Consider the following 23,838-nt stretch of genomic DNA (forward strand, 5'->3'; position numbering starts at 1 on the left):
AAGGTAACCAGCTGCAGGGAACCCCCGGGCGCATGCACAGCTGTCAGGGGTTTCTCAGTCTCCAAATTCTCCGAAATATTATACCTTGGGGAACGTACTTAGCACTGGAACTTGTTAGCAGAGTCGGTGAACGACCAGACAGATCTTTTTGTCTGTACCCGTTCCTCTCTCGATGTACGTGGAGACATGTATACACCCGGACAATTATAACCAGGGGTTACAAAATACATTTTATTGGCTAACTGACTTGTATTAGATTGTAAGCTTTTGAGACTTCACAAAGAAGAGACCTGTGCAGTCTCAAAAGCTTGCAATCTATCTAGTGCAATTCATTCAGCCTGTAAAGGTATGATTTTTTGCTTACTTTCTTTCCATTGTTAACATAACCCATCTCAATACCTCTAACAACGTGACGTATAGAAGCCAAGAAAGAAAGGTTAGGAGCCACCACATAGGCCTAGGACATGTATGATTCATTTTAGTGGACTAAGGTTCACAGTGTAAGATGTAGAGCTTTCAAGACCACGGTGGTCTCTTCTTCACATGAAAAGCTTGTATTACCTTACATCTCGCTCTGTAAAGCTAGTCTGCAGCGAGGTATCTTTTCTTTAGATTAAAAAAACCCCCCAACACTTTAAAGATGCTGTGCTGCGGGAATAGAATGTACCTTGGGTAGCCTTTCTGGATCTCCCGGGTGCCTGGGGATCACTTTCTGCAGCCTCTGGAATCCATAATCAATGGTTGGCTCGTTTAAAGCTGAAAGATACATTGAAGCAAAACGAGAATATTGTGAGTTCTAAAGAGTCACAAAATATTTTTACCAAATAACGAAGAACAAACCAATTTTAGCAAACAGGGCAACAAGGAACCCAACAATAGTCCATGATAAAGATTCAGTTGCCCCACTTCCACTATACAATCAAAGGTGGCAAGATGACCCTAAGCCAAAGATCATGGGGGGTAATATATCATCAAAAGCAAGAAGACATCCCTTCCGGAAAAGAGTTACATAGTAATCTTTTATATACATGGTGCCGACAGATTCCGCAGCGGTGTACATTGTACAATGAGGTCATACATGTAAATTCTAGCGGCGTCGCGGCGCCGCTGGCCTCTGAAGCTTACAATCGAATGAGAAAAGCCTGGAAGGACGTTTCTCTGACGGAAAGGGCGTCTATCGGTTCGGAGCATTAAGATGTAAGGAATGAAATTAAAAAGTGAAACGCCGCTTGGTCCTTTGTCTTTCTCGGCTGGCGGAGCGGGCGCTCCACATATCTTTAGGCTAGCGAAACGTGTCTGGATTTCGCTTCCGTAGCAATGACGAGGACTATCTATCCCCGACAGCTGCGGGATATCATCTGTCTTCTGTCTTGATAATCACCATGCAGGGTATTAACACCCTCTCGATTGTGTCCATCTATTAAAAAAAACAAGTGCGAACGCCGCAATGAATTCATTTCTCCGGCACATAAAAAGGATTATTAGGGAAATTGTATGAAATCCTAATTGACCCTGTAGTAATGGAAGGCGTTGTTAATATCTCCTCCCAATTCCGCTGCCCCCTTTCCCGCAGACAGGTAGAGAATCCGACGGGTTCTAAAAGGACATTTAAATTGAAAGACTGAGTGCAGAAGCATAATTACACCAATAAAATCCTTTAACTTGTCAACTTGTAAATTTAAATGGCGATCAATCATTTCTGCGAAAAAGAAATAATCCTTAAAGTGTCCTGATTGACAGCACATAGTTTAATATGTAAAAGAAAAAAAAATAAAAGAAAAAAATAAAAAAAAATGAAGAAAGCGAGAGAGAGGGAGGAAAAAAAATAAAGCATTGGGGAAAGTGGCTACTGAATCCATTTACAGAATACAATACTTCGCATAGGTGAGTAAAAAGCCAATAATTACTTCTGTGAATGCACAGCCATCAAGATAAGTACCGTTAAACTCTGGAAACTTTTTTTTCCCCCAGTTTTTTTTTTCTTCTTTCAATATAAAACGATTTAAAAAAAAAACATGCTGCGTTGTCACTAAAATTAACAGCCCCCCCCCCGATTTTAATTAGTCGATGATTACTGTATTAATTTTGGTGCCTTCAACCAGGAATTAAAGGCATCCCTGTATCTGTAAATGATATACAAGTCATCTTCCATAATGATTTTATTATTATTATTATTTATTGTTTTATATAGTGCCATCCAATTACGTAGCGCTGTACAATGGGGTTAATTCAAAGTGTTTCAATGTTTCCAAGGATGTTTTATGAACATTGCTCTCCACTAAGGAGTTCTTGCTCATCAGAACACCTAGATTTTAGGGGGTGAACCTTTCATATTACTGACTTCGCTATATTTTGATGTAGGACCAACCTTGCTAGTCCTGTATCATTCATAGTTAAAGCTGTTAAAATGATTTTAGATGATTTTACTACTTTTACATTAACTAAGCCTTTTTGGAGGACCAGCTTGGCCCTTCAGGCAGGAGAAGCTCGGTAGGGTTGATCCTTCATAATCCAGAGTGAAGTAAAGAGAAGAAATCTTTCCACTTCCATTTAAAAACCATCTGTTTAGTGAATACACCCCTAAACATCTATAAAAAAAGTGATCAAAATATGTTAGGGGATCTTTAACCGTTTCTCAACTCTATCGTCCTCTTCAATGTCATTGGGCTCCTAGGCTAATGGTCCCCATGTTAGATGACATTTCTGAAGACCATCAACACATCGCTATACATACTCGTTACACATCATCAACAAATAATACATTTTTAACAATAACCACCATGAGAATAGAATGAATGATTTTGGATTATCCTAGTTGGCCAAAAAAAAAAACATTTTTGTTTTCCCTTTATTCTTTGTTGTCATCAAACAAATGTGAAATCAAATCTAAAATTCCACTTTTGTGCCCCCCCCCAAAAAAGTGAATCCAAAAATTCTGTCCAGCAGAAAATTATTTGCATAATAATTTCCCACATTCTGGGCAACGGAACGCAAAGTTTATGAATTACTGTTGACCAGAGTGGCCTCGGAACAGCTGGAAAGAATTAGCGATGATAGATAATGTGTAATAAATTTAGGAGTAAAATGGGTGATTTTGATCCAAGACATATTCCTTTTATTGCCCCGTAGCGCACCCAAAATATCATACGGGCCATTCGCTGGCTTGCAGATCAGATTCAAAAAATTCCATGATGTCATTTTTAAGATTCAAATTAATTCCTCTACTTTGTGGCACATTCAAATATTTAAATTGGCAAAAAAAATATATATATTTTTTTCTAGTTTCTACTTTTACGAGACATTATCTGTTTTTCCTTTTTTTAAATTGTATTTTTTTCCATTGATTATCAGCGCCGTCTGAATCACTTTAGGGAATCGGGAGAAAACAATCACATTTTAGAGACATTAATTCGTTTGAAAACTAAAGGGAGGAAGGAAGGGAGAAAAACACAAAACCCATCACGAGATGGATTTTGTTGGCGTTTAGTAACTGGAAAATGATTGAGGAAAAAGATTTATACTAAACCAATTTTATAGGAAAAAAAGACTAAAAGCGGAGTATCCCTCCCCTTCTCCTACATGAAGAAAGTTCTGCAGCTAAGTTTCTACTGAAAATAACACAAATATCAAATATACAAGAGATGTATAGAAAATCTTTGGAGGGATCGATGAGCCGTCATTTGGCATGTTAAATGGTCTAGTAATTTGTGAATAAGGCTTAGATCTATTTGTAAATGCACCAGATGAGCTGTGTATTGATAGCTAGGCTGGAACATTGCATTTTTTGTTTGATCCTGGTTTCCGACCCAGGCCAGCCATGGGCTAAGTGGCCCGTTGTAGGACCGGACTCGTGTTAATGAGGTGGCCGTCACTTTAAGGCCAGCGGCCGCCTGATGTCGTAAGCGTTTTCTAGATATATTTAGCCGCTCCCCCGCACACTGCAGCACCCGATCTGCCACTGGAATGGCACATGGGATAAGCGTGTGTCGTCGGCGGCCAGCGTGCCAGATGGCCAGTCGGAGGCCTGCTGCCAACGTGTATGACACTGATCAAAACTCTGGACAGGTACCACGCTCCACAGCAATAAACTATGGATCCATAACCAAGCAGCAGTAAATGCATTTTATAAAATGATGCGCATAATCCAGACATCAATTATTTCAATATCTCTACATTTCCCTATCAATCAGATCAGCCCATCTATTTATCCTGCCAGCATGTTTAATACAGATCAATATGTGTGAATCGATGAGTCTAAATGTCTCTGTCTGCTCATAATCTTTCAATATGGCCATGTCTGTCTACTGCTCTATCTATCTAGATCTGTCACTTTGTAGGCTGTTGAGATCTGTTATTAGCTATCTATATCTATACCTATCTAGAATTATCTAGATCTATCCATCTATCTATCTATCTATCTATCTATCTATCTATCTATCTATCTATCTATCTATTAACTATCTATCTATTAACTATCTATCTACATATCTATCTATCTATCTATCAATCTATTTATCTATCTATCTATCTATCTATTAACTATCTATCTATTAACTATCTATCTACATATCTATCTATCTATCTGTCTATCTATCTATCTATCTATCTATCTATCTATCTATCTATCTATCCATGAATGTGTCTGTCTGTCTAGCTGCACACATCCTGTTCTCCTTCTTATTATCTTCTCTCTGTGATGTCTTCTGTTCTCGTCTTGTTCTCCTGCAGTTGGCAGGCTGTGCCTTCACATTCCTCCCGACGCTCACAGCTCTCGATGTAATTGTTCATCACGATTCTTTCTGGGAGTTTTGACATCGCCGGTTATCAGGGACAAGACTGGGGACGCATGGAGTGCGTGTGATAAACAGGCTTTGCGTCTCTCATACCCCATTGCGCTCCCTGACACTACCTTTATCATCTCGTTTGTGCTCTGAATGAGCTCCAAGTAGCAATTGCCGGAAAACAGGCAGGCGATAAAGAACATTGATTTAACACATCTTGTTTTCAATCATGCTCGGATTTTCGTAACTTGCGTTTCTCCTGGTCTTCGTCTCGTCGCTTTTTATCTGACGGGCTCAGCCCTTCTCGCTACGAATGAAAAGGTCGCCCAATAAGACATGGTTTGCTGAAACCGGAACGCGCGGCGGGGAAAGTATTTTAGATAAACACTGTCAGACACAGAATTACAACGGCACAATTTCCGAGCGACAATACGTATTATTGTGCCGCGAGCTCGTAACAAGCCTGTGATGGTTTGCCGGCTCACGGCGAGTCGCTGAAAGATTATCTAGAAACGAATAGATTTCTAAACTGTGATTCCCAGATGCCGTGATTAGTCCATGACGTTAAACTAGAGGTCCCAGAGGTCACAGAGTCAAGGGGGCTTCAGCTCCTTAGGGTTAGCCCTATACTTCTGTCATATGGTCCAGTGTTCTGGAAATTACAACAAGGCATAGGAGAAACATTCTTGGAAAAACATCAAAATTTTGACCAAATTTCTTTTTTTTGAAAATCTGAGAAAATGCATTTTTACAAATCATTTTCGGGTTGGTTTGTGGTGGGATTTTAGTATAAAGGAGCGGCCCTCCTTGTTTCAAGAGCCCACCAGTTGAAACGGACAAAAAGTAATGCTGGAATTTTTAAAGAAAAAGGTCATTTGCTGCTAAAAATGTGAAGATGCTCATCGTGTCCTAGGTCCAGGTGTTAAATTCACTTTTCTTTTACTTTTTTTGGAATTAGAGTTCCAAAATTCAAGAACACGAAGTCATTTTTGTTTACCCCATTCTATAAAGCGATCATTTTCTACTTTTGTCTCCAATTTTGGTCAAAATATGAAACTGCTCTACACAGGCAAAAAAAAAAATCTTAAAATCCATAAAAATCTCTCCTAATTTCTGAAGTCATGGAACTTTAACACAAATAAGTCCATAGATAGTTCCTAAGCTTGTGCTTTCTGATGGTAACTTTTGTAACGGTTTGGGAGCCAACCTCATTGTCCTGTTCTAAAGTTCTCTATATTCTCCTCCTATCACCTTTACAAAGGCTGCATGGACCAATCAACAACAATCAGCAACTTCATAGGTGAGAGATTACTTGGGGCGGAAGAAATATGCAGATGCTGAATTCAGGACGTTGACATCGCTGCTCCTATCTAAGGTGGATTTCCAGCATTGGCTTATTTGATAATCTGATTATTTGACCGAAGCGTAAAATATAGGATTTATCAAAAAAAAAATCTCAATGTATCTTAATGTATCTTCAGGGTATACTGCCCAACATCCACCCCATCCATCCACTGTGCCTCGCCACCCCCTCCATCCCTTGTGAAATATATTGCTGATCTTGGAGTCTTTGTAACACTAGGAAGCATCATCCAGTTTCCTGATTCTATTAACATTGATTTCTGATTCCTGGATCTCATCTCCCCCCCCCCCCCCCGAACGGAGCGCAGAACAGACACTTAAAAGCAAAATAATCAGGAGTAATGTTTCCGAGGCTTAAAGTGGGAGTCTGACAGAATATACCAAGGCTTTGAAAGCCGCTTCGTGCTGGTGAGAATACGCAGTGGTGTGTATTAGTGAGACACGTGTAACAGGGGGGTAATAATTCCATGTCGGAACACCTTGTTTAACCCCTGCGCTCTGGCACCACACTGGATAACAAGGGGAGTCGGTAAGTCTGTCAGTGGCTAAGCTTCTTAACGCCTCAAAGAGAAAGATATTCATTATTTCTCATGCAATTGACATGTCCCCTGTTAAGCCAGCATAATTAGAGGTTATTCCTGCATGCGCAGATCAGGAACCATTAACCCACCTCTGAGCTCGGAGCTCATTCCTTCTGAAATCCTTGGAAGCCTTTTAAATTCAAGTCCACTTAAAAAAAACCGTGAGGTTCTAAAAGTTATTCCAACCCTTCTCACCACCCTAGGTCAGTATCAAGGGTTCCTTGAGAAGAACCCACATTTTAATTCACTATAAAAACCCATTCTAATCTCTGATGCACGTTCTACCACCAGCAGCAGAAGGCTCCCCCATTCTGGGTATGGGCAAGCACCCTGGCTCTTCTCATGTACCTACTTTCCCGCCCCGACTGTGTGCTAACATGTTCTAGTACCAAAGCACACGTGAATGCTCGAAATACCCGCAGCCCAATAAGTTCCACGGCAAGCAGACTGAATTCCATTAAAAATATGTTGTACGCTTTGGATTCTGGTAAAAAATTTGGGGGGGGGGCGACCGGGGGGACAATTAGTTACATTAAGAAAATCTATCCACAAATTTAGAGCAGGGCATCTATAGGAGCCCATATGTCTCGGCGTGAATAGTAAATAGATCCACGTGGTACAGGAGAGGTAGGCGCTTTGGACAGTAAGCTGTTTAATATCAACATTATTTAGGCTGAAAGCGGGAGTGAGAAGTGGTAAAACCTTAATAAACTCAGGGCAGCCACATTCTGCGAGGAAGGGGCAGCTGAGTGTGAAGAGACAGGGACCAAACGCCAGATTGTAACCGTTTTATTACTTTCTCTCCTCATAAATTTCCCATTTTAGAAGTTAAGTGTAAATTGAGGTTTGTGGCTCGCTCAGAAGAGGAACCCAATTTTTTTTTTTTTGGAGCCGAGGCTTCCAACGCAACAGCTGCCGGGTCTGCCACATGCAGGGCAAGTTCTGATTTGTAACGTAATTTCGGCCCCCCGATCTACGTTAGAATCAGGCTCCAAGCGCCTGCTGAGGAAACAGCTGCGGGTATTCGAGGGGTTTTTTTCCGGGGCTGTGAAAACCGAAGACAGAATAATAACTCGAAGGAAAGGAAGCTGGTAACGAGCGACGTTGAAAGATTGAATAAAGAATGTGGAGAAGACAGAAGCTACCGAGATACAACAGAATCCCGAGAGAACTAAATCTACAGCTCGGAGAAATTAAACCCATTATTTTTGGGTTGCCTGATGTATTCTTATGGTAGCCATACCAGTGACATCTGATCATAGACTTGGACCAACCACTGCTGGCATCTTGGGCGAGGGACATTATTCCGCGAGATGCATTTCTGCCTTATATCTTGTCTTTAACACTCTTATTACGGACCGCTAAACAAAAACAATGACCAAACATTGCATCTCTATATTATATACTATACATTATATTTCATGTGCTTATAACCCGATGAAAAGTGTGAGGACCGCCTGTAAATATCTATGTATATGTGTTTTTATTTATATATAGCGCTAACGGATGTACTTTACAGCTTATGGTAATCTTATACTCAGGAGGTAGCACATGGCCGGCTTCATCTATTCAGCGTTATTGCGTTTTTGGTTCCAAAGACCACATCTGGAATTAAGTGGAACAGGACGGAAAAAAAAAAAAAGAGAAGAGAAAGGACGTGAAGGATAGGGAAGAAGAGGAACCCCCGGGTTATCAGGCCGGATGCTGGAGATAGAAAGAGATGGAGATGCAGGCAGAGGGAAGGAGGTGGAAGAAAGCGTGTAACGCGGGAGTAAAGCGGGAGCCGTGTTCCAGGTGTCTCATTCCCCGAGGAGTCAGCTTTTGAATTTCAGTGATACAATTACCACATGTCAAGTCAGAAGGGATTTCACAAAAAGCCCTCCTGTCACAGCAGGAAGGTGACAGTGAGTTTGACCATAGCAGATCCGGATCTGTTTTCTATTGCTTGGTCAGACTCTGCGCCTCCAACCGCCCCCCCCCCCACCACCGCATCCTTCAGAGCTCTGCAGTGTCCATGTAGCAAGACCATGGAGCCCGAGAGCTAATGAGAAGAAGTGCATGCGCACCTGTCCTCTGGATCAATACACACACAGCAGCAACACGCTCCAGACACCCCCGTCTCGCGGCTTCATTTCTCTTCTTCCCACAGACGAGTCGTGTTATTATTTCGTTTGCTGGGTCGATATCTTACAACCTTTTTTTCTTATTATTTTATCTGCTGCTCCATAAATTTTCTGATTACTTTAAATAGGGGGTTTCAGTTTAAGGCTGTAATTCATATAAAAAGTGAGACTCCCTACCCCCGCTCAACGGAAAAAAAAACAAAAAAAACCAAAACAGTATTATTACAATATTTTACGTTTTTTTCCCCGGATAAATTTACCTTTCCCATCAAAATGCTGTTAACCCATTTAATGTCGTCTAGCACCGGCCCCCTTGGGCTATATTTACATATTTCAATGGAAACAGGTAGTGGATCAGCCGTCAATGGGGTGCCATGAGTATAGACCATGGTGTATTAATGAATTAAGGAGTAGTCAGTGTCACGGATGAGTATGTCATCACGCAGACAGTGAACTCATTCCTGGAGTCCGTCTATGGTCCCTGAGAGTCAGGAAGTGTGACGCTCTCCCCTCCCTGGCCGTCTCGAGCTCAGATGATGATGATGAATGGAGATGCCGCGTTCGGCTGTTATTGGCTTTGCTTTTGTCAATATGTTTGTGTTAGCATCAGCTTCTCGATGATTGATGTTTAATTCCTGGCTGATCAGTTAATAAGAGAGGACAGAGAGCGGGGCAGGTATTGCACGGTATTGCCCTGTGAGTTCTGTTGAATTGAAACATTTCATCTCACCACTAGACAATGGTTTATGAGGCTTGTATTAGATATAGTTAAATCTGTGATACTATCACTGCTCTTCTTGCAGGAGAAACACTTTGGTTGTGTCCTTCATAATGCATAATCGTATCAATCCCACGTTCATCTCATGCTTTTGTGTATTAACCCATAGAAGTCATTGCATTATGAAGAGCTTCTTGTTTCTCCTGCAAGAAGAGCAAAGTCTTCAAAGTCTGCTGATTTCAAGGGGTTAGAAGTTAATTGTCCTCCAAAAGAAAAGCTTCAACAAAAGAGTTTTAGGTTGGGGAAACTCATGAAGGCCCATGGATCTCAATCAACTATCTTAAGTATCTCAAGAAACTTTCCTACAACTCAATGGTTAGTAAATACATTTTTCTCCCAAGATAACCGAAAATAACCAGATTTCGATATAGCTTTTTACATCTTCTGTCTCTGTTTCAGTGTATATCTTCTTATCGCACAGGGATCTGTTGGTACCATGTATATACAATCTCATCAAAGAATAATTAAAATGGCAGAAACCAATGGGTGGTGTTCACATGGACCTTTTCATCAAGTCTACCTACCTGTGTAGATGAACCTCCCGGGGGTTCCTTTGCAAAACTGCTTTGATTTGTAGGATAATGTGACTTCTACAACTCCAGGTATGTGTCTTGGAGGAGTCTGTACTCGAATGGCGTGAGGTGTTATTAACTAAAGATAGAAACAGAAGAGAAAAGGATTACAATGAGCTAAGGAAAGGGATACTTGCGTTCTACTAATCCTCGTAACATCTTCTTGTCACACATTCATAAACAGAGCCCGTAACAGATGTAATTAACTTGTCAATGCTTTATTGCGAGGTGCGGAAGACAATGACAATCGGATCTTTTTAGTGTAAGTGCTGCGGGTGTAACAATTGTATCAAGAACTGCGGAACGACGGAGTGCTATTAGCACAAAGTGCAAAAACGGCCGGGTCAATACATACGTACGAGGCAGAGTGCTGGGTATTGATCGGGGGCAAATGATCATTTTAATTGGTCGAGTGGGTTTTGTGCAAGTATTTTTCCAGAAATGGATTTTATTAGGTGCATTAAAATTTATGTTTAAGTTGCTGTTTCCAACCCAATAATTCACAGCAACATTATCAGCTATTAGTGTACAACATAAGAGTTTATAGGTGGGTAAAAACCAGAATATTGTTAATATTGCTTGAACCTGGAGTTCCTATAGATTTGACTAAGCTGAACTAAGCCGTTTGGGGGTCCAGGCAAGTTATGGTTTCATTTCTGGGTTTGACTCAGAGCCTCCGGGTGAAGCACTGCTTTCTGGGGTCTCCGGGTCACTTCTGGTCTGGACAGGGCAGTGGTGTTTAGCCACACCCACTTCCACCTTCTCTCCTTTCCAAGACTGTCTAAGGCTAGCCCACCCTTATGCTTAGCTAGCCCACCCCCCCTCAAAAAGCCACTCCCCAGAACCAGAAGAGCGCTAGGTAGCCCTTCAGAAGACAAAAAATAAATTTCTCCACCATTACATTTTTCTAGTACTGTATTTATGCAAATGTTTCCAGTATGAAATGTTCTCTGTGGGGAAATACATTTCCTGGACACTCTTCACTTCCTGCTGAAGGTTCCTGTTCAGGAAGTGCTCAAGAGCGCAACAGTGTATTACTTCCCCATGCATTGAAAAAAAACCACAGGCAGTTTCCAATATTCATACTATTTGTCAAGGTATAGAAACCTTTATGCGTTGCATATCAGTGCATGTTAGAAAATGATTTGTCATGTCAAAGAATATTTTCTTTCCTGGTGCACAAAAAAATGACAAGAAATTTGGAAAAAAAATGAAAGAAATCAAGAAAACGTGGGGAAGGCTAAGAGATGAAGCTCAAGTTTTACTGCAATGTATAAATTGGCTACGAGGATTGCAAACACATGTGAGTCAGGATAGGCAGGGGGTAGACACAGCTAGAAGAAGCCTAAACGTATCAATTAGCCCAGATCTCCAGCACAGTTGGCCCTAAAACGTCAGAATTCCAACGTTCTGTTTCTCATTACCTCCCGTCTTTGTGTAATAAATGCATTTGTGCTACGACCCCAACATGTGTAATATGTTGGATAACAATGCAGCTCTCCACTGTTCCCAATTCCCTGCAATTGTTAGGGGTTTTCTTGTTAGCGAGCTTTTTTTATGCTCCAAAGCTCTCTCTCATATAAGATTTGTGCACTTTGCCTCCTGGTTCCGTCAGAGCTGCTCCCTCGCTGTCTTCACTTGTCTCGTAGAGCGCTAAGCATTGTCCTACATGTGGTTATATTTCTGAGGAGAAATCTGACAAAAAACGCTCACACTGACTCCATACACAAAGGAGGCCTCCGCTTCTTCTTCAGGAAGATAAGCGCGATTATCTGTGCGATTCACTCTTACAAACACGCACTCAGACTATTCATTTTCTAACCTCTTCCTTTATTATATTTTTTTTTATTAGGATAATACTGAAACTATACACAGGATAGTGCCTAAGAATTTCAAGGAAAATTGACTTTATAGAAGGGGTTGTAACTGCACAGAATATGTGTGCAACCAGAGGTGGTTGAAGGAACATTCAAACGGGTGAGTTCACAAAGGTCTATGAAGGACCTAGCACTCCCCGAGACAAGGAAATTGAAGAAGACTAAACCCTAAGAGGTCTGACCAATTGTGTCTTGACTACAATTAATGTTTCCAGGATTCTAGAATAATTATTTTGTTAAGTAGAATCAGCTAAAAGACCACTTTTTGGCAAAATTCTTAAAATGTTCCTGTATTTTTTTTCATTTTTTTTTTGTCATTTTCTTAAATGACAACATTTATAGGGGCACTATTTGTTAAATCAAGCACCTTCCTCCAGCGTGTCGTGATTGTCAGAAAGGGGGGGAATCTTTGAATTCGGAGCTGAGTTGAAACTTCTACTGAGCTCCAGAAAAAGTGTCAGAGAAGATGAAAAGAAATTCCTCGCGGCCCACGGTGGTGCTGAAAGGGTTATGCCAGCAAGAAGGAGAAAAAAACCGCAGGGTTGAAAACCACACCGTGGTAGAAATCCACCTACCTCACTCCATACCAGCATGGTCCCGAATATGACCTGTAGACCATCAAAGAAATTGTCTCCTATAATGATAACCGTGGCACCTCCTGTGGTCCATCCTTCGCTCGGACTGATTGCTTTGATACACGGCGTAGCTGCTTTTCAGGAGACATGAAACAAGAGAGGGGTTCTCTTATTAGAGACCAAATGAAATCAGCACAGATCAAAGTGTTTCTGAGAAATGTTTTTAAAAAAAAATAATTTTATTAATGGATCTTAAAGACAGGTCTAAAAACAGGACATGTAACAAGAGTTCGGAGGTTTGGGGAATAAGCGTAACAAGGCTGGACTGATTGGATCCAAACACCTGTATGGACCTTAAAACGTAAATTTACCAAAGAACATGTCTTTATCCCAAAAAACAATGGGCGATGTACCACAGCACGTTGACATACCCTCCACGTGTCTCTGTTTAGGAGGGACAGTCCCTCTTTGGGAACAAACCCACCGTTCCTACTTTTCTCCCCAGACAAGGACTGTTCCTCGTAAACCAGGACAGTTCGGAAGTATGTCCTGCAGACTGCGACAGCACAATATACCAATCATGTAAGCATTTCTAATATTTCACCGTAATAATGAGGGGGTCAACGATTTATAATATATCGGGGGAATGGTGTAGCACGACGGAGAGCAAGTCGATCTACATCTATATGTAAATGATGGCATTTTACATTATGAGCCAACATTGTTGTGTATCGCAAGGGCTGATGCGTTTACATGGATGTTCTGAGTATTATATAGGGTGTATATGAGATGACAGCAGATGACTTGGAAAGGCTAATGTGATAATTATGTGAATATGAATGGTGATCTAGTTGCTGAATCATCACTATATCAAGTGGGTTTAGTGGGATTTCTCATACTGTGTCCCTATTGTCACTATTGTGTAGCATATTTTAAATTTAAAGGAGCATTTCGGAGTACAGAATGATCTTCTACTTTTGGAGTGTTCTAAATATAAATTATTGGGGTTTGTTTATTAAAAGTCCAATTCCAATCCTGAAATGTTACGCGTAAGGACATTTGTTATTATTTATTATTATTATTATTATTATTATTATTATTATTATTTATTGTCTTATATAGCGCCATCATATTCTGTTTTGGTCTGGCCCAGCTCATTGTATGCGTAGAACTGCAGGGACCATCTGAATCTGGTAAGAGGTTTCTGCTGCCAAGTTCCTTCTACAGTTCGACTATGAACTGTAGTCCTTGGTAAAGTCAGTAGGCCAACAGTAGGAGGCCATTACATGATGACCATTACATGATGAGCATTACATGATGACCATTACATGATGACCATTACATGATGACCATTACATGAAGACCATTACATGAAGACACGTTCCTTGTCGTACAATGTTTCCAGGACAGAGCTACAATGGCCTGCATATCTGAGTGACCCTATAAAGATGAAACTGGAGTTGAGATGTATGGGTGGAGACTGGAGAGTGTATGGTGTGTGTTGGCGTGGCTGAGTGTGTTGTACATATCTGGTGTGTTGGTGGTTTGTGAATAAGTTGTGTACATGGTAATAAGTTGTGCGTTAATCAGCTGAAGCAATGGCCACAAGCTCCAGATCATGATCCATGCATCGACCACCTGACTCTAGGTGGCCTGGGCAGGGGGCACTTGCTGCATACCTTATTTTATATGGGGGGGCCAGTCCCACTTTGTGACACAAGCCCCTCATTACGCCTCTGATGCCCCTCTTTTCTTTGAGCTGCAGAATGTTTGCTGGGTATGAGGGTATCGCAGGATTCTACAGCCCCCAAAAAGCCCCAATAATGTATGCAACAAACAGCAGAAAATGGGTTTGTAAATTAAATTACGGTATATTTCTATTAAGCTCATTAATGGGGTAGATACCATATAAACCCTACAGTCCGAAAAATACAACGTGGCTTACAATCCAATTGCCTGATGGCCCTAGCCGACTCTTATCTGCCTAAAGCCTTTTGTTACCGTATCAGAAAGAAAAAAACGATCTCCTCCTTCCGCCCGTGACAATAAAATCATTACAGCCCCAATTTGGCATAATGGCACTGGATGGCTTATAGCGTACTGGAGAGCGAAAGTGGAAATTATTAAGTAGCACTCTTTGTTGAAATAATGATCACTTCACAAATAAAAGCTTCCATCCCAAAGGTACCGCGAGCGTCAGAAAATGCAAATTGGGCGGAAGATGCGAGAGCCGTTTATTAAATATTACCTTGCCCTGCCTGTTTAAGGATTTCTGTCACTCGCCCGCTTTACGAGGGCCATGTAAATGTCATTTCGTTTCGCCGGCTGGCGCGTATTGCATGTTAGTGTACGTACAAGATTTCACCAAAGGCCACGCGCCTGGGGATTTGCTAAGAAAATACTACCGTCAAGTGCGGAAAATCTAGCAGATTAAGTGGTTTAAATGCCTCTTAGGGGCGATGTTTTTTTGCGGAGGAACCGGCAATATTTATAGCGGCTCGATAGCGGAGTCAACAGCGGAGGCATGGATGGCGAAATAGTGAAAGGAGCTTAAAAGGGACAGAAAAATAACGCTGTGGACAAAAAAAGGGACCCTGGCATAAAAACATAGAAGTTTGACGGCAGATCAACCCCATTTGGCCCTTCTAGTCTGCCCATCTACGACGAGACCTTAATCAGTCCTTGGTCTCGTCTTAGATTCAGGAGCCGTATGTCTATCCCATGCGTGTTTAAATCCCCTCACTGTATTAGCCTCTACCATGTCTGCTGGGAGGCTGTTCCACTTATTTATCACCCTCTAAGGTTCTATACTATGAGAGCAGCCATCTTACTGCCTAATGATCTTTAGGATAAAATGTATCCCTAATTCCTATTTCAAACTATTTAAATAAATAATAATAATTAAAAAAAATTAAAAAAAAATTATATAATTAAATATATTATTATTAAAAACAGATATGGTGTATTTTATAAATATTGTTAAAAATGTATCTATTTTTCTTCATTAAATGTATTTTCTTTAAACGATTCTCCCGAGCTGTGCCGTTTAGATAAAAGGAAAATACTGAGTTAACGGGATTTGAGATCGGGGCGTACAGTTCAATATCATGGATTATTTCCGTGTCTCCTCCCGCAAAACAAATGTATTGGGTTACAAACTTCTGACTACTACAGCAAACCCTTGATTTCTGCATTTGGTGTCAGTTTCCTAATTGCACAGCGCCGCGCTTTTTAATTTTTTTATACATTACATCTTTTAATGGTATTTTCCGCTGCTATGGCAATTATTTTAAAAAAAACAGTAAAGCATCACAATATACTGGCACGCCCCGGCATTAGAAAAGAGACCCTTTTTTTCATGGCTCATAGGGGTATAAAGTGTTTTTATTTGAGTAATTATTTTATAATAGTTCAGTGTTACACTAAACATATTTTTGGGGAATAAAATCAAACAGGCTTTTAAAAAGCAAAAATTTTGGTTAAAAATAGGCTGTTTTTGCAATGAAATATGCATGGGATTCTCTTAGTCCTCACGCCAGGACCGGCCCCCTGGCACACTGGGCAAGTCTGACGGCGCCATGCACTGCTTGTCATATTCATAAAAATATTTCCCAAAAATTCAGCTTTTTATTCCGGAGGAGGGGGTAACGTAAAACAATGTCGTGGCGAGCTTCCTGCCATGTTAACAAGATACATAATTATTTTTGGACAAAAAAACATACTTTTTATATTTATTTGTTTTTTTTTAACTTTGTATCCATTTGTTTGCGACGTTCACGCACCTGCTAAGGGAACGGTCACCCTTCCAACGAGCGGAAGATTTAAAACTAAAGCTAAACGGCTGGGGGGTTAATTTTAGCTCCAGGAAGGCAATGTCTGTTTCCTTATTTTTTAAGTCTCCTTTTGGATTTATTCTACTGTTCAACTAACAATCCCCTGCAAGGTTTATTTTTAAATAGCAATTTATATTTTAAATATATATATATATATATTTACAACATTCTGAGCATCTTGGGGTGTTCATTGTATTGTTTTCAATGCACTGAAAGTCAATGTAGTTAGTGAAATTGTAAGCTATTTAGGGATAATTGGCTGGTTGTTTTGTTATAAAAACCTTTTCTTTGCCATTTTATGGTCATACCATCACGATGAGCTCACCGCCATTGCATGGCATCATCTCTCGCGCTTTCAGCTGTTATCGGCCTCTGCAAATCAGAAGAACGCAATGTATGGAGAACAGGGATCCATCGGAGAAGAGTCCTCCCTAAAGAGGGCTTCGCCGAGAAAACACGAACAACTGTCCCGGAAAATCCTTTTTTAGCGTTAAGCCCGGCCCAAGTCGTATTTTTGACAGGCATTGATTTTGCGCACCGGATTATCCAGATGGTCAAAAAAAGAATGTCGCTGATAGGATTAACCCCTGCTCCCGTCCATCTGGTACCATTGTAAAGGGCAGCGGGAGGCCCATTCCCTGACAAGGCTCTATTTCCTAAACCCATAGGGCTTCATCTACTAAACTGTGCAAAGACATAACCATAGCTATGCCTTGCCTAATCAAATCATATATATGACTGTAGAATATTAGCCTTAACCCTCGCTAGTAGAAATGAAGCCAAGACAATCAGAATAAAAATGTAAGGGTTGTGTAGACACAACGGCCCCTAATATACCCAAAAAGCAGAGTAACAGTTTATGGAGAAATAGCTTCATCTCAGTGCCTGGGTGGATCTGGGTTGTGATTACAACTTTTTTTTTTTTGCGATATTTTTTTCCATTATCCCTTTTTCCAGTGGTATTTTGCAGTCCAGCAACCACAGCCAAAGCTTGGAATCTGGACTATTGTGAGATGTTTCTAGGGCGGATGGTTTGTATACCATCACCATGCTCGTTTACTGCAGCCCAGGCCTGGACCGGCCATCTGGCACACTGGGCAAATGCTTGGGGTGCCGCTGGCAGACAGCGCCCCCATACTCGCCCAGACGCATATTCCGTGAGCAGAAAAATGTAATATGTGGATGCGCATCCAGTGCCAGGACGACCTTGTCATCCCCAGCCGTGCTGCTGAAAAAAAGCCAATCAGTTGACCGAGCCAGTCTGTGGGCTTTGTATTTACCCAAAAAGTGAGAAAAAATCCTATATCAATTTACAATAGCTGTACCAGTTGGTAGAAAAAAAAATACTAAGTTCCAGCAAAATTTGGGTACAGATGTCAAGCGCGGGGATCTAATTCACTAATTAATTCAAGAATTCTAAAGTTGAGCCCAGCAAGGTCTAGACTCATATTAGTGTATGTGATAAAAAGAGATCTTGGGTTTAGACATTTTTGGATGGACTACCTTCCAAAACTCAGCAACATCTTGGGCAATGTTGAGTTCAGGCTCTGAGTTTAGACCTCGTTTAGTCGAGTTGTATCGGGATGATTATCGAGCTGTCTTCCAAGAATGGTCACATCTGAGGTCCACTTTGACCAATGCACACTCAACTGTAACGTCCTACCGCACGACTTCCACCAAGCTGATACATGCTACGGAACACCTCGTCCACCACAATTAACTGAATCAGAAGACGATACTTCACCCAATCTGACTGAATTTCTACAGACACAACTGTGTAATATAACATGGGGTATAAAACCATTTATTTGAGGGACATTTGAGAGGGACATCTTGTGATAGTTGTTTCGATACATGTCTGATATAGAGAATTTGATGAAGCTGTGAAGGACAGACGATGGTTCTATCAGAGTCGAGGAAGTAATGAATCCCGAATCCCTGTAAGCATTCCATTCTACTGTAAAAAAAAACTACCAAAGTGGATCTGTCAGAGAACATATATTATCATAATCGCATCTATACCAGATGTGGGAAACATATGTACAGACTTCCTTATGTTTGGTTCAACATGTATTAATAAAAAGAAATGGCTTCCCCAGAGCTTAGTTTTGAGTCAATAGGGTCCATTGTATGCGTTTCGCTGCTAAACTCACGTAGAGAAATTTATTAAAGAACCTTCTAATAACCATCATTTATCTAAAGAACAAAAGGCCTGATAACGTTTATCCCGGGACTGGGTCATTTTCTCTAAGGTATCCCTTTAGCTGTAGGTGGCTACAACTCCACGAATCCTCAACGGATCACAGGGATTACAGTCAAAAACGATAGCAATCTCTATGATATAGTGTTTCTAAAGCTAATATATAATATGGGGTTTTTGAAGAAAATACCCCAATCCTTTAAGAAATCTAACTCTTCTTTTAATTTTTTTTAAAATAATTTTTTTTTAATGAATTTTTCAACGTGTTAAAAATAAATATATAACAGGCGCTGAAACAAGAAAGGGAGGGGGGGCCTGCGTAGTCGAGAACATGAAGAAAGGGAGCCACAATTGGAATTTTGTATGCATGACAAAAAAAAAGTACATTTGGCATGTTATAATTTGAATTCACGGAATGGATGTCTCTAGGGACGGTTATATGGAACTGATTATATGTGTGTTGTGCTACGGAGGAACTTGTTAGTACAGACACTTTCTATTAACTCTGAAAAAGAATGGTGATGAACGGAATTAAAGCTCCACTTGGCCCCCGGGGCCCATATATGTAAGTGCTAAGCTCTGGCTTATGGTAGGACTCCACAGGGACACTATGAAGTTTAAGGGTTAACCTCCATGGTTGTCTTCGGTGTCCCACTATTGAGAGGTCATGAAGCATCCATGTCAACATTACGTGGGCAGTCTCAACAAGCCTTATCGTGTCATCAAGGAACATTTTGATGTCATCTGATGTTCCACCCACAATAATGCCCCAGGTTTGCCCATTTCACACGTGTTCGGTGCCCAATTTGGGCATCAAGCATGCGCAGTGGCCAACGGCCCATTAAATATCAAGAACTGGTAAGGTGGTGCTATGAGGACTATTGTGACTGAATCGGGGCTATACCCTCTGTGTATGAGCACGTGGCGCAGCTAAATAAATTAAACTGGTCGTTTAAGGAAAAAGCCATGGTTTCAGTATCCCTTTAGCTGTCAGCACCTCTCGGAGCGCATTCTCTCTCATTTACATAAACACTGGGATAGAGTTCAGCGCGACCACCGGCGCTAATGGCACGCGCTGTAATTTAGTCACTTCTCTACGGAGCGCGTCCAGGGTGACAAGCTCTCCCGCTTTGCCTTCTAGTAGGTTAAATCACTCAATAATAATAAGTTGCGCCGAACGTCTCCGAGGGGGTCCTGCGCTGTCCCTGTTTGAGGTTAAAATGTCGGTCTGCCAAGGATTTTCAAAAATTAGACGAGAAAGTGATGCTTGACATGCTTTAACCCTCTAAGGGTTGCGCAGAACACTAAATGCCCATTAAATCCACAGACGGATCGCGTGCATTAAAAAGCCAAAGCCGCGGACTCTGAAGAGATAGCAAAACCAGCAGAAGAACAGCATCCTTACTGAAACCAGAGATAACTTAAAGGGAGACAATTATTTTTTACTATTAATATATCCACAGAAGAAATGTTACCATGTTCCAGATATGAGGGGGTTCCGTCCGATGGATCCAGCCGCCGTGCGCGTCTTCCGTGTTTGGAGTTGTTGTGAACGAACATATTATCTGATACAGCCAGCACATGACCGTCAACGTTAATTGTGGTGGACACGACGACCTGCGGAAAAACAATGTATGTTGGTAGGGTGGGGAAGAACATCTAGATGCACATACAAATCTGGTCCTTTATGACTTGATTCTAGCATGGAACCCTCAGCTTATTTAGGGCCAGCGGGGGTTCTGGGGAGCTAATCGTGTAGCTACTGACATAGATTTCCACTTGTTCCCGTTGTTCTAGGCGGCTCATCGATCTTATTAATCACATGGTGGGTGGGAACGGTACTGGAGAGGACACCTGTTAAGTCTACGTGCTGCCGGGCTGTCCTGTCAGAGACTGTCTTATAAAAAGGGTTTAAATGGCTGCCGATATGGAAACTACCACTAGAACAACATGAAACAAGAGCCATTTTTATGTGTCAGTGATATTACTATAGGCTTTATCACTGTCCTTTTAAAGGTTAAATGACATACTCATCCGTTGGTGACCTCCGCTCCTCCTTCAAGTAAAAAAATTAACAGCAAAAAAAAAAACAACCAAGAGAGATGCATTTATTCATCCTGCACCCAACTGTTATAATTGTCTGGTAATTGCCACCTAGTCTGACACATCGTACTAACACACGCAATCTCGCAGTCTTGCTCTGTTCCTCTTTAATCCACCTATTATGTCGACTAATTAACTTTTCTAGACGGTTTATTTCTTTCACCATTATCAGCTCCTGTCAGCCGCTGGGCTCCAGGCCACAGAGGTGGGGAGATCCCCGTTCTTTTGATTGATCACCAATAGATTGACAGGTAGAACCATTCATTAGAATCATCTCACTTGAGATAGGAGAGTCCATCAAGCTAGGACTAATGGATCGCTTCCCCGATGTTTCCGCGAACGCCACTGCAGGCTTTAATTAATAATAATAATACCCCAAAAAACTACTTTGTCTCTTCCTGGCGTGCTTCTCAGTTCTTTGTAAATCCTTCTCTAATTGTGTTGTGCTTTCAGTGCCACGTGAAAAAGTAACATTCCTAAGGTTGACATCAGATGGAGCTACAGACGACGGATCCCTATAATGCCAGAAAAAATAATGATTTTGATCCACTAATGCCTTATCGATAAGGAAATAATCCATTTACCATTATGAACCCATCATCAAGGGCAATCCAGATACCATGTATCACAAAAAGCTTGACTATATTTGTTCCGGGTTCTCTGGACATCATCGGTGAAGTTGAGCAAATTCCCCCTGGACACAATGGAGCAATAAGAAGAAACATGTCCGTTTCTCTTCACGATACTAGATTATTATCCCTAAATGTCTAAATTATTCCACCAAAGGTGTGGATTTAACGCACAAAAGCCGTAAAAAAAAGATGACCCTTCTCCATTTGCAATAAGGACGGATCTCTGAGGTTCTGAAAGCCTATGGACCTATGTATCTCGCTGGTCCACTAAAATGAATCACCGGCTCCTTTTGTAGGGCCACGCAGCAATACCCATTTTTTGTATCAGCCGGGTACCGGCATGTGTCACATGGGAAATCCGTCATTGAGCATAGATATAGTATTGACTGTTCTAAAATCCCACCGCTGACACCATCTCATAATCTTAATTTAACCGTATAATACGAAGACCTGCGCCAAAAAACTTCTATCAAGGGCTGAGCAACTGCAGCTCTCTAGCTGCTTATTATGATCATGAATTGACCAAAATCTGTAAACATAACCCTTCTTGATTTTCCCACAATGCATTTAGGGAACGCGGCACTCCAGAGAGGGAACATTTAATTTACTATTTAATTTAAGAAAAATTAAATTCAACAAACCAAGAGATTTTGTTTTGTGAAAAATATATTTTTTTCTTTATTTAATTTTAATATACACTCACGATCCAAATTACTACAGGAACTGCCATATTTTGAAGTAATCATAAGAATTTTCTAGTTTTTTATATATATATATATATTTATTTTATTTTTTTTTGTTCCCTTGGGAACAGAAGGCAGGGTCAAATTTTGACACACGCAATAACACTCTACCAGAATTGTTAAAATTCAAGAGCAGTGTGGCATGGAAAAACAGATGGTTATATTTACACTAAGAGAAAACATATTGTCGTTTTCCGTGTTTATAATTATTTTGCTCTCAGTGCCAGCCTGATAAAACACGTTTTTCATTTAGGAATACTTCCAGAATTCTAAACATAACCAAAAAAAAATAAAAAAAATTATTATTATATGTTCCTTAAATAGTGGTTATTTTTTTCTTTATTGACCAGAATCACTTTTTTTTTTTAATAAGTAGCCAAATAATAGCCATTGCCCTAAGCCGTCATAATAAGTAAAAATATTACTAGCGATGAAAGTGTTATTTACGAAAAGGGATATAGGGTAAAATTGATGATTTTTGTTTAAAAAAGGGTAAAAGTGGGGAGGGCCGCTGTTTATATTTGTTCTAACCTTCTAAATCATTTATTATGGGATTTTCTAGGGCTGCTGACTTAATGGCGTCGCCTACGAGACTCTACACCGCTTCCTGAGCGTGGAGGAACGTGATTAATTCCATGGAAATGCAAAAGGTCACTCTAATTGACATGACCTGAGTAATTATTAAGCAATCTCTGTTTACACGTTGCGAGGAGCCACCACTGTGAAGATGGCACTCTCGACAGGATGTCATTACAAGTCCAGAGATCATTGTCCTCCCGCATGTTCCCACCAGTCACCTACGCAGATCTCTGCCCGCAGAGCACACACACGGGCCGCCTATCATCAGAAACACAGCTCATGGCTGGAACATGCAGCGGGTGACACGGATCTAATGAGTTACAATAAGTAATTTACTTGTAATGAGACAGGTTTGCCCAGGCTGCGTCTGTAATCCCCATCAAAGGCCACAGCAGAGCTCTACAAAGGCATGACATTAACCATGGTTTGATCCAGAGACGCCATCTTTCCTTATTTCTTCTTGTCCGACTCATGTCGCAAAATACACGACGACTGTTCGTGCTTCGGATGCTTCTACCAACGTAAGGAAAGGTGTAACATTTTTGCCCCGTGAGTATTATGTTATCCCCTGAGCACATGCCTAGGTCCCAAAATGGCAGTCGAGTTTTATCAGGCTGGCCCTGGTGGGGATGACCTAGCAAATAATCGACCATTTATGTGTCAGCGGCTGCACACTGCAGGACCCGACCTCCATATAATATATATATTTATTTTTTTTTGGTTATGTTTAGAATTCTGGAAGTACCGTATTCCTTAATGAAAAAAATAAAATAAAATAAATTTTAAAAAATAAAAAAAATGATAAAACACGGTTTTAAGGAACATATAATAATTATTGACCAGAATTACTTTTTTTTCTAAATAATAATAAGTACATCGGCCACCCGAGCCGACTAACAAGTTGAAGAGACGATTTATGGCAACTCACAGTTCAGTGAATAAATCCCATGGAATCCATAAATTGTAATTATGCATCATTTTTTTTAATTACACAAATATTTCTTGCTGAATTTCTGTTATTCTCTAAAAGTAAAATTCAGCCTCGCTTCTTTTTCGTCGTGGTGACGGCAAACAGTGACTTAAGATACAAAGGGTGTAT

At 40.7% G+C, this 23,838-nt stretch overlaps 1 protein-coding gene across 15 annotated transcripts in view; it reads right to left on the minus strand.

Moving 5' to 3' along the window:
* LOC149287250 (transcription factor COE1-like) overlaps window positions 1-23,838 on the minus strand; it is a 161,935-nt gene that overhangs the window by 14,278 nt on the left and 123,819 nt on the right. For 6 of the 15 annotated variants that reach the window (XM_089493109.1, XM_089493115.1, XM_089493112.1 and 3 more), the window contains 4 exons: window positions 20,184-20,299; window positions 12,650-12,782; window positions 10,150-10,276; window positions 668-756 (listed from right to left, as the gene is read on the minus strand). In XM_089493109.1, coding sequence (XP_089349235.1) covers window positions 668-756; window positions 10,150-10,276; window positions 12,650-12,782; window positions 20,184-20,299 — 465 coding nt within the window. Of the gene's footprint in view, window positions 1-667; window positions 757-10,149; window positions 10,277-12,649; window positions 12,787-20,157; window positions 20,300-23,838 lie in introns of all 15 variants that reach the window. The other 9 variants (XM_089493114.1, XM_089493110.1, XM_089493106.1 and 6 more) reach the window with 3 other exon arrangements.

Source organism: Sceloporus occidentalis, unplaced genomic scaffold (genome assembly GCF_023333645.1).
Source record: "Sceloporus occidentalis isolate IW3139 unplaced genomic scaffold, rSceOcc1.0.p SCAF_62, whole genome shotgun sequence".
Classification (NCBI taxonomy): Eukaryota; Metazoa; Chordata; class Lepidosauria; order Squamata; family Phrynosomatidae; genus Sceloporus; species Sceloporus occidentalis.